The 12,548-nt window shown below is 39.5% G+C and overlaps 1 protein-coding gene across 1 annotated transcript in view; it reads right to left on the bottom strand.

Moving 5' to 3' along the window:
* The window catches only part of PRKACB (protein kinase cAMP-activated catalytic subunit beta), a 154,200-nt gene extending 142,335 nt beyond the window's left edge, over positions 1-11,865 (bottom strand). The window contains exon 1 of the mRNA XM_043875892.1: positions 11,494-11,865. Coding sequence (XP_043731827.1) covers positions 11,494-11,539 — 46 coding nt within the window. The 5' untranslated portion in view covers positions 11,540-11,865. The remainder of the gene's footprint in view (positions 1-11,493) is intronic.
* Positions 11,866-12,548: the final 683 nt, after the last annotated feature.

Here is a 12,548-nt window from a genome sequence, read left to right on the forward strand (position 1 = left end):
TCTTCAGTGCTCAGCTTTCTTTATAGTCTAAGTCTCACATCCATACATGACTACTGGAAAAACCATAGCTTTGACTAGATGGACCTTTGTCAACAAAGTAATGTCTCTGCTTTTAAATATGCTGTCTAGGTTGGTCACAACTTTCCTTCCAAGAAGCAAGCGTCTTTTACTCTCATGGCTGCAGTCACCATCTGCAGTGACTTTGGAGCCCCCCAAAATAAAGTCTCTCACTGTTTCCATTGTTTCCCATCCATTTGCCATGAAGTGATGGGACCAGATGCCATGATCTTAGTTTTCTGAATGTTGAATTTTAGGCCAATTTTTTCACTCTCCTCTTTCATTTTCATCAAGAGGCTCTTTAGTTCCTCTTTGCTTTCTGCCATAAGGGTGGTGTCATCTGCATACCTGAGGTTATTGATATTTCTCCTGGCAATCTTGATTATATTTGACATATAAGTGTCAAATACACTACTATGTGCTAAGAAGGATAAAAAGGTTCCCTGGTGGCTGGGATGGTAAAGAATCCTCTTGCAGTTAGGGACACCTGGTTTTGATACCTTGGTTAAGAAGATCTCCTGGATGAGGGTATGGCAACCCACTCCAGGTCACCTTCTTATCAAGTGAATCAACTACTAGGCCCAAATTGTAAATATATTACAGAGAAAGCACCTGCTGACTGGGGAGGAGGAGAGTAAACACTTCTAAAAGAAGCTTACATTTTTTTATCGACTTAATTATTCATAATTTTAGTTTCCACTATGAGCTGGGAACTGTGTCAAATCTGAGGGATTAAAATATTAAACAAGGAGGAGAGGTGGGAAGAATTAGGAGATTGAGATGAACATATACACACTACGGATACTATGAGTAGAATAGACAACTGATGAGAACTGATGAGAACGCACTGCGTAACACAGGGCACTGCTCCGGTGACCTGAGTGCGAAGGAGACCCTAGGAAGACACGTGTCTGTGTGGAGCTGATCACCGTGCTGCGCAGCAGAAACCAGCACAGCACTGCAGAGCAATGCACTCAAATAAAGACTAACACCAGAGACACCAAACGAGGTAGACGTGGGCTCTGCCTTTACAGATCACAATGTGTAGGAGGGGAAGGAGCTGAGAAATCAATGTGAGTGTAAATGCCACAGTTACAGATGTAAATGTCTCCAAAGTGGACTCAAAACCAACTTATATTAGAGTCTGTTTCCCAAGATGATCTCAGAAATTCTATATTCATTCCCATATAAACGCCTATCTTGCATTTTCACCCTAGTATCAATCTCAACACTTCCGCCGTGGCTCAGCAGGGCAAGAATCCACCTGCAATGCAGGAACACAGGAGACGCAGGTTCAATCCCTGAGTTAGAAAGATCCCCTGCAGTAGGAAATGGCAACCCACTGTAGTATTCTTGCCTGAGACATGGCGCCATGGACACAGGAGCCTGGCAGGCTACACTCTAAAAGGTCACAAAGAGTCAAACACAACCGAGCACATAAGCACCAGTCTCAGGAACCTGTGTATCACTTACACATTTTACCATAAACGTCTGAATGTATCCATCTCCCAGCTTAAGGAGAGAAACCAAGGCTTACTTTTTTTCTTGTATTTGCATTATGGACTAGCACAATGCCTGGTACAAAATAGGCACTTACTAACTACTGCCTGAGAATAACTAAAGGATTGAATTAATGATAAATGACTGTTCTGTCTCTGTGTCATTCTAGCAGTTGAACTTAGAGATTATTTAGTAACGCAAGACTATAGCCTAAAGAGGGACTCATATTCTTCCCCAGTTTAACCTTTCATGGCTTCTATACATCTAGCGAGCTGAGCTAGGATAGGAGGAGCTAAATTATAAACAGAACCGAATCTTGCAAAAGAAGCTAAGTAACATCTGTACAAACACGTTCTCTCAATTTTGTGGCTCACATACCACAGTGGTCTGCTGATGCTCTGTGGTCTTCTACTCGAATAAGTGGTACGGAAATTGAATACTCATTTTATTAAGTAGGACCCCAAAATAATGAGATCTCAACACAATATCTTTAATTTTTTGAGTCAAGGTCCAGATGGATATTACAGATTTGCCAAGGACTTACAGGTTTAGATTCAACAGTTGTTTTACTAGAAAACAAAAGTTTGAAGAGTCATTGAAAAGTTTACATTATATGAACAGTAGGCAACAGGGAATACAACCTTAAACCATGGCCATAAAGCCTTGGACTTTATACCTTTAAATAGCAAGTCAGCTAAAGATAGGGCATTTACATTGGATTTTGTGAGGCAGTCCTAATGTCAAATGTGTGACTGCATCAGCCCTCACCGTGAACTGTCAACTAGTTCATTTCTCTAAAGGAGTCCCAAATTTAGTTCAGGAAACTATCCACATAGATACAGAACATTACTGAATCTAATTTATATTATAATCAAAAAGTGAAAAACCAAATTATTGCTACAGGAAATACTCTATACTGTACTTTCAACAAAATTCTTGTGTTTGCATATTTACTTATTTAAAGCTTTCACTATACTATGAGCTACAAAAAGGCAACTCTTTATCTCCTTCATGACCCCCCCAAAATAAAAAATATACATAAATGAATAGATGAATTATAATACATTAAAATAAAAAAATTTAAGCTATATCTCCATTTCTACTTAAGCAATTTAAGTTATACCTCCATATCAGGGGAAATAATTTATTATTTGCGTTATGGTAATAAACCTCAATATTAACAAGAAATAGGTCTACTTATTAATATTGATGAGCATTTTTGAAGCTGTAAGGGACTGAAAGGGTTACAAAATTTACAAAAGAAAAAAAGAGTAAAAAAAAGCATCAATGTTTTCCAGCAGTTTTTAAGTTACTAAAGATACTAGCTGAATTTATAAGAACAAATGCTTTTACCTTTAAACATAAATAATCAGCTAAATATATTTATTCTCTAAGCCAAGTTTATGAAGGTTTCACTGTACTTCTTTTATTGCTGTACAACTAGCTTTCATAAGTTTTGAGGAATAGCTCCTAAGTTCTAGTGTTTTAAATTCAGGAGAACAATTTTCTCTACCTATACTATTTGGTTTATATACTTTAATCATGTAGACCTATTACAAAATAAAGAGTTTCAGGTTTGTTTTGTTTTTTAGTTTATCCTCAAACAATAGACGTTCAATTCTCTTGCTCCTATTAGCTGTCCCTGATGTTAACTTTTCTCCACTTCTGCTATACACAAAACATCATAACTACACATAACATGCTAAGGGTTTTTCACTAAGAATAGAATGTTTTATGTCTTGTTTCCAACCTACTCCCCTGATGACCAATATTTAGATGGTCTCTTTACCTACAGTAGAACATGAGAATCTCTTCAAAGATCAATACAGTGATTCAAAATTTGTTTCTTAGGCCAAAATTCATAAACTATAAGTACAGATCAAAAATTTCCCCTAAACATATTACTGTGTATTTGCTTACACTGAGGCTCATTTGCCAATTCTCTACCTACATAATTTTGTGATAGTCTTAAATTCTCAAGTCTTGCTACTTTAAAAATAAACCTTCTTTCTTTTAATAAATATATATGGAAATCACTGAACTATAAGGTCAGAAAAGACCACAGCCTCTTTATTAAATTTGTCCTTCTTAATTTTATAGTACAGCTTGGAGGTATTAAAACACTTATCTAAAGTGAGCTAATGGAAAGTTTTAGAAAATAGAATTTAGATTTTTCTTATTCTGAGTTCACACTCTTACTATTAAATCACACTTTAACTTTTTAATGTCTATTTTAAAGATCTCTAGGAGAAGAATATTGATACTTAGTACAATATATGTTGTTACAATATTTTACATGTTTTTCTACTACTCCACATGACTCTACAAAGTTCAATAGCTTACAGGATGCATACTTTAATTATGAAAGTAACACATTTTATCTGACTTTAATTTTGTTTCTTTAAAAGTTACACTGTTCTCATCAGTGCTCTGGCTTTTACTTTTTTTAAAACAAACCAAAAAAGCTAAACTTTTAGTGGCTACAGTTCTTAATTTATAGAAGCTATGTCAGATGTCATACATAGTTCTATAGATTCTAAATAGCTGGCCTTAGAAGGGGAGCAAACTGAGATGCAATGTGGAAAAGAGCCTCTGATCATCCAAGGTCATTTTTCCCCCACAGCTGAGAGAATTATAGACAACCCGTATATGAAATAACCAATCAGATATCATTTCTCAGAAATTCCATAGGCACCCTAAGTTCAACATTCCCCCCCCCAAATCTGTTCCTTCCCTTATATTCACTTCCTGACTCCATTACTGGCATCACAACCCACCCACTAAGGCAAAGAAGCTAAAAACTTGGGAGTTATTCCCAATCCCTCCTTTACCTCATTTCCCAAATGCAATCAGTAAAGCATAATCTGCTTATTTTTCGTTTCCAAATTTCTTACATTTTAAGTCCTTCCTGTATCCCTACCTTTACCATCTTGATCCAGACCCTCAAAGTCCCTCACTTGAGAAAGGGAGTCTTCTAATAGATTTCCTGCCTCCACTTCACTTGTTCCATAATGACATCTTCACATCACCACCTAAGTAATCTCTCTAAAATCCAAATTTTATCGTATCTTTCTCTTATTTCAGAGTCCACAATAGATTTGATAGTTTTATCCCATAGGATGAAATTTAGACTCTGCATTTTATGGTCTCTGTCCAATTCTTGAGTCTCATCTTTCATTGTACAATCTCCCCTCTTCCCTACCACCAACCCCGTCCTTTTTAGTCATAATGAACAACTTACTTTCTTCCTGGAATATGTCATGCTGTTTCAACCCTCTGCATCTTTGCTCACTCTGTGCGTTCCCTCTTCTCAGAACACACTTCTTCCTGTAAATCTACTGTTGAACATTTACTGTTTTCAATGCTCAACCCAGGGCTCACCTCTTCTTTGAAGTCCTTTCTGGACTTTATCCCCCACCCACCTCAGTGGAAATGACTATACTTTCTACTGGTTCCCCCGCTGAACTTAAGAAGCCATTTGTAATAGGTTTTTGGTTTTTTTTTAATTATTATTAAGTTGTTGACATGTCTGTCTCCCTCTTCTGAAATACTGGCATTCTGCAGCAGGTACTGGGTCCTATTCAATCTTTATTCCCACAGACTTGCATAAAGTCTGTCATGTTTTAGGAGCTCAATATGCTAGAATGAATAAATGAAAGCAAGAATGAATGAACAAAGAAAAGAAAAATAGAAGATACTCTTGAAGGAATATTTTTTAAATTAAGAAAAATACTCAATATAATATGGTACTGACCTAGGTATATTTAACTCCCATAAATTCCACATTTTCCTACTTAAAGTAGTTTTTTTCTTTTTTTTTCCCCATTAAAAACCTAAGATTTATTCCTTTGAGGAAATTTGGACATATATGTGTACTAGCATTTATTATCACATAAATATACAGACAATTTTATAAACTATACTAATTACTTATTTTATTAATTTAATGGAACATCAGAATTATTTATGGTCAACTCCTGACCATCTGGGCTTCCCAGCTGGGGCTAGTGGTAAAGAACCCACCTGCCAATGCAGAGGTAAAAGACACAGGTTCAATCCCTTTCCAACCTCTGGAGGAGGGCATGGCAACCCATTCCAGTATTCTTGCCTGGAGAATCCCATGGACAAAGAAGCCTGGCAGCTACAGTCCACGGGGTTGCAAAGAGTCAGACATGACTGAAGTGACTTAGCATACACTGTCTGAAAGAATCTTAATAGCTATATGCTTACTTACCTCGGATCTTTTCATGTGCTGCTTCTGCCACTCAGCTATGGCTTACTTTTCTAAACTAGCTTTCATGGCTCTAATTATCCTGCTGCTGGCAATGAAAAGCAGCAATATCCTAAGTGCAGGACACTGACCAGGAGAAAATGGTTCCTGAACAGGAGGTAATTTTATACTGTAAATAATCTGCACAAAATTGAATCACAGAATCACGGAACTGCATGTGACATTAATAAAATGTATTTATCATCCAAATAGTGTGGCTGTTTGTTTTGATTTTTTTCTTTATTTTTTAAACTAATGAAGACTATTTCAAAATTCTTCTGCCAATCTATTAAAATGGAATGTAACTAATTTTCCTTTAAAAAATAACTGAAAGTTTAAAGACATGAATAAGATGAGATCACTAAATTAGTTCTTATTCAAAGCTATAAAAATTTTCATTGAAATATATTCACAGAGATCCAGCATTAAAAACTAAAAAATTCTAATTCTAGTAGAGTCCAATAAGGAAATTAACTTTGTACCTAACTCTACAGATTATATACATAATTACTAAACTATAATAATATGTTCACTAGGTTTGTAAATACTTATTCAGGGGAAAAACTGAAGAAATAATTTCTAGTATGAGAAAAGATAAATATAGCATTTTGTTCCTCTATGAACACTTGTGAGGATCTACAAATTACAAAGATGATGGAAAGATAGGTTGGTGTTTTTATTACATGCTATATTCTAAACTTGGAGAAGGAAATGGCAACCTACTCCAGTACTCTTGCCGGAGAATCCCATGGATAAAGGAGCCTGGCAGGCTATAGTCCATGGGGTCGCAAGAGTCAGACACAACTTAGCGACTAAATCACCACCACCACTATGCTCTAAACTATGCTATGCTCTAAACCTGTGCTGTCCAATATATCAAACACTAACTGCCGCATGTAAGTTAAAAATTCAGTTTCCCAGTTGCCCTGGTTACATTTCAAGTGCTCAATAGCTGCAGGCAGCTAGTGGCAACCACAGAAGACAATGTAGATAGGAACATTTCCATCACAGCAGAAAGTCTGATTGGATAGTGCTATTGCAAATCATGGTATAAAATGCAAATTTCCAAATACTTTTAAAATGGCAGTACAAGTTCAGAAAGTAATTTTTCAATTGGCTATTTCACAGAAAGGGAAACTATACATTTATGAATAAGAAGAAAAAATTAAATACAAATATTAATGAAGGTTTAAGTATATAAAATCAATTTTCTAAGGCTTACTTTGAAATTATACCATATTAAATCTGAAAAGACTTTCAAGGTAATTTAATCCTTCATCCTCATTTTACAGAAATTGAATCTAGAAGACAGCACAAGAAAAAAAATAACTTTCATTTAAGATATTTATTATATCCAAATAATCACTATTGAAAACAACCAAAATTTCCTATAATAATACTGACTAAAGTGAAGTCTAAACTATTCTGTGTGCCTCAGAATAAGCTTTCTGTTGCATACAGAGGGTGTCTGAATAGTGGTTAGGATTTCAGGTTCTAAGGTTAACCTGTCTAGTTCAAATGTTACCCTTTCACTGAACTAGCTGTGCAGCCTTAGGCAAGTCATTTAGGCTCTCTGAGCCTCCTTTTTCTTATCTATAATATAAAATGGAGAATAACTGAACTATGTTATACAGCTGAAAAGATTAAGAAAATCATGCATGCAAACTTAAGAGAATCAGGCACATAGTAAACCCTTAAAAAATGCTAGTTTTTATGAAATCTGCATTTTGGTTGAACCTAGTCTACTAGTGGGTGACTCTTTAACTTCCATTCATCTTCAAAAGTTCTTAAGACAGAGAAACACTCCGGAAAACATTAAAAATAAAAAAAAAACCATTGTATGAACACTGGTGGCTCTACCACCTACAGTCACAGAAGAATGTGCATCCAAACCTCCACCAACACTGTAACCGCAAGCCTCAGCACCATGGTTCTGACAGTGTTACACATAAAGCCCACAGGCAATATGTGAGGGGAACGGAAATCCACTGTGTGTGTGTGTGTGGTTTTTGTTCTTTAACCTTTCAGGTTAAAATAAGTGACATGATTTTTATGTTGGGGACTGTGAATAAAGTGAAAGACAGGATAAGTGAAACAATTTTGAATGACAAGTTTAAAATTTCTCAGAGAATTATATGTTCACTTATTTTTCTAAAATTTATACTTCTGCCTATTAGCTGAGGTTTCAATAACCACATTCAAATTTTGAGACCCCTATATTTATGAGAAGACTCCTATATTTATTTACTATATTTAGGAGAAGGGGACGACAGAGGATGAGATGGTTGGATGGCATCACCAATTCGATGGACATGAGTTTGAACAAGCTCCAGGAGTTGGTGATGGACAGGGAAGCCTGGCGTGCTGCAGTCCATGGGGTCACAAAGAGCCGGACACAACTGAGTGACTGAACTGACTAATATTTATTAGAGTAATTTTTTTTAATATACAAAACAAGTAGATATGTAAAAGTAAGAGTTGCTCTTTCATTAAGTTTTACGACATCTCAATACAATTTCCCAGTTCACCACAGTAGAATAAGTACCCAACTTAATGTTGGGATCCCAGGTGGCACAGTGGTAAAGAATCCGCCTGCTAATGGGGAAGACACAAAGGAGACATGCATTCAATCCCCGGGTCGAGAAGATTGCCTGGAGAAGGAATTAGAACCCACTCCAGTATTCTTGCCTGGAAAATTCCATGGACAGAGGGGTCTAGTGGCCTACAGGCCATGGGGTCACAAAGAGTTGGACATGACTGAGCACAGCACAGCAAGCATTGGAGGACAGATTTCAGTACAGTACAACATAAGCACCAGATGGGCCAAGCTAACCAAGACCCTTCTCAAATATTTTTATGCCCCACTTCATTGTTCTGGAATATTTTTAGAACTAAAGTCCAGAGTCACCTGTATGAGGCATGAGCCAAACCTCAAATCCTAACTGACCTGATATTTTTAAATCATTTCAAGTCAAACATTTTCCTATTGGTAGTTTTCAGAGTTTTAACTTCACATTCCATAATGTTAGCATTTGTCATATTTTGCTTTTCAGTTAACTTTTATATGTACATTTTCTCTCTCACATTAGATTGTAAAACTTTTTGAGCCTTTACTTACAGGATCTCCATAAAAAACTAATACACTTAGCAGACACTTTGAAAATATTGGTGTTACTTGATTAGTTAGTGATGCAGAATGGAGTCAGGGGACCAGACTCAATTCTTTACTCTGATATCACTAACAGTAAGATCTCAGCTCCTGCTTCTTCAGAGGTCAAGTTCTCTGGCTTTGAAAAGGAATGATTACATAGGCTGATCTCTAGGACCACTTACATTTCTAAAAGCTTATGCTTTTATGTATTGGTTGAAGTTTAAATTCAGTTCAGTCAGTTCAGTCACTCAGTCGTGTCCAACCCTTTGCCCCATGGATGACAGCATGCCAGGTTTAAATAACTACACTCAAAGTTTGAAAGGAATATATTGAAGTTTAAATAACTACATTCAAATTTTGAAAGCCATATATTTTCAAAAGTAATTTTTAAAAACTATACAAATCAGTTAGCTATATAATGGTATAACTTATTCTTTCATTAAATTTTAAGATATATAGATAAAAATGTCTTTGTTCACCATGGTAGACCAGCAGCAACATGTACCTGATAACATTGCTCCAAATGAAATTACAAACTAATCAACATGTGACATTTCAAATGACTGTCCAGTGAGACATAACTTGCTATTTTCTCTTATCAATTCAGAATATGTATTCAAACTACTATAATGACCTTCAGTTTCCATAAACAAACTTCTATAAAAAGCTGGCTAACATACTTAAGAACTAGGCTGCCACTAACAGTTAAAGCTTATGAAAGAATTTATTCAAACATTTTTAAAGTTTCCATTCTGTTTCCAGTAAATATTCTAAGATTATCTCATAGCTAGGAGCTTCAAATGTCTAGGTGAGAATTTGTTTGATAACCTTAATGGAAATATATAGATCACAAAAGAGTCTACTATCACTATTAAAAATATAAACACTGTACAGGCCAGTACTTGTTAATAAAAAATCACTGATATGATTCAATTACCAAGCACACTTTGTAATACATTAGTACACATTTTATCTTTATGTTAATAGAACTTCAAAAGGAAAATGACAAAAGGCAGAAACAATTCCTTACACTTCCCTCATTTTTAATACTTTCTATACAGTTAGTTACTACATTTGTGCAATTATAAGAAAAAAGACCACTGAAGTTCCACCTCTATATTGTTTTTTTAAAATGTCCATCTCACATATTAAAGACATTAAACTTTTCTGAAGCTCCTGAAAATTAACACCAAAACCTTATTGGTGAAACACAAACCACATAATTTGACCTAACTATTCATATTAAACAAAATGAATGACTAGATCTTTCCAAATTGATTCTGCTTTACTGATATGGGGGAAGTGAAGTGAAGTGAAAGTCGCTCAGTTATGTCTGACTCTACAACACCATGGACTATCGGTCCATAGAATTCTCCAGGCCAGAATACTGGAGTGGGTAGCCTTTCCCTTCTCGGGGGGATCTTCCCAACCCAGGGATCAAACCCAGGTCTCCAGCATTGCAGGCGGATTCTTTACCAGCTGAGCCATAAGGGAAGCCCTGATATTGGGGTGGGGGGGAGACTATTTCCTTCATGCTAAATTATGAAATTAACTTAAAACACGTTACAAACACAGAAACATTAAAAGATACTGTTTACACAAATTGGAATAAATCATCAGGTATCCCCCTATTCATCTGGCATTGCCTCAAGTGCTTACATGTTATTTACTCCTAGTAACAAAATAAATACTTGTTATCTGTTCACTCTGAATTACAAGATATGAGTTGTACTGGGCAAAGGCAAAAACCATCCAGATTTACTGACTGACTAATAGACAGACTGACAGATAAACGAAACAAAACCATATGGCCATACAGGAAAGTGTAGAGTGCCTGCACTTGCAGCTCTCAGAAGAAATCCACGCAATTCTGGAAGGACTTCAACTCGGAGTAACCTTTAAGTTTTACAGACATTGTAGCAAATTTTTGAATGTTTTAAGAGACTGCAAACCTGTCCTGCTTTTTTTCTCTAATGGGAAAAGTTGCTGCTCACTCTTACTATATTTTCAACTCCTAACCAGAAGAGATGGAGGATCTCTGAAACCCATTTAGGATTAACCTCACCTGCGGAGAACCAGAGCAGCAATCCCTCACCTGATGATAAAACTGGGTTAGACCCAAGTGATGGAGGGAAAAGAGCCAACGCTACCTGTGGCTCCCAAAGCAGGGGACGGGGCCGGGGGGCGGGGAGGGAGCGAGGGCTTGGGATGGTCCAAGAGACTTCTTTATCCGGACCATATTTGGGGAAGTGTCTAAGCTTGGGAGTCCCCCCGCTTTAGTGTAAAAGGGAGTCACGGGGACCTCTCTCCTCCCTCGCCCTCTCCATCCGGCCCTCGACGCTCAGCTCTCGCGCCGGAGCTGGGGGGAGGGGGTGGAGGAGGAAGGCAGCTGGTCCCCAGGGCCCCCTTGAGTGGTTCCCGGCGGCCGCTGAGGCCTGGACCATGCCTGCGGCCTCCGGGCTCCGACCCCGCGCCAGCCCGCCCAGCCGATCCCCAGACCCGGCCCTTGACTCACCGCTCTCCACCTCGCTGCCTTTCTTGGCGGTCGCCGCGTTCCCCATGACTGGGGCGATGGGAGGAAGGGGTGAGGGAAGGGAAGCGGGGCTGGCACTGTCCCCGCCGCTCCACAGGCTAAGGCAGCTCCCGCTTCTACACCGGTCACAGCAGTCAGTGCTCCCGGCGCTGGCGCCCAGAATGCGGGCGGGAAGACTGGGCGGGTTCTGAAGCCAGGGCTTCAGCGAACTCAGCCCCGGATGCCACGGCGGTGGCGGTGGCGGTGGCGGTGGCGGTGGTGGCGGCGGCGGCGGCGGCGGGCAGACACTCCCCCTTCCCCCGCCCCGCCCCCCCTGCGCGCCCCCGGGCAGTCGCGCACCCGGGCCCGGGACCCTGTCCCTCTTCACCCGCGGGCGCGCGCGCCGGAAGTGACGTGCCGGCCTGGGACGCGGGCGGCGGGCTGAGGGGAGCCTCGGCCCGGGATAAGCCGGGCTGGCACCTCAGCGGCCAGCGGGGCTGGGATGTGGTGGCCCGGGCTTACTCTCGGATGCCAGAGATATGGGAGGCGGCGTAGGGACCGTTAGCTTTCAGGAACTTGTCGTCTCAGAGTGGCGTCAGTCTGGAGCGGGGCCGCGGGAGGCCGTAAAGGGGTTTGGGTTGAATTCTTTGTGCCCCGCTTTGCGGCGGCTCCTCGTCAGACGCTTCCGTGGCCCCACAGTCCCACCGGTCCGAGAGGATCGCACGGTCTGGGAGGAGATGGCATAGGAGGGGAACTCCTTGGTTCTCGCCTCCGGGCTTTGCGGACTGATCAGTATCAGCCAGATACTGGGAACAACCTCGTCCCTAATTGCGATCGTGGTTCGGAGCCTCTCTTTGCGTCCCAGATTCAGGTATTCGCCGAGCCCACCACGTTTTCCTCCCGGTTCTTAGGTAGTTGGTCACCATCCCTTTGATGTTTCCCGTGCAACTTTCATCCGCTGTGGTTTTGCGGGATTGCTCTCAGGTTTTGTCAGATAGCTCAGGCGGAAAGAACGGAAAGTATTGCTGTTTCTGCAGAACGTCTGTTGATGTGAGTCA

The sequence above is a fragment of the Cervus elaphus genome, chromosome 20 (assembly GCF_910594005.1).
Source record: "Cervus elaphus chromosome 20, mCerEla1.1, whole genome shotgun sequence".
In the NCBI taxonomy this organism is placed as follows: domain Eukaryota; kingdom Metazoa; phylum Chordata; class Mammalia; order Artiodactyla; family Cervidae; genus Cervus; species Cervus elaphus.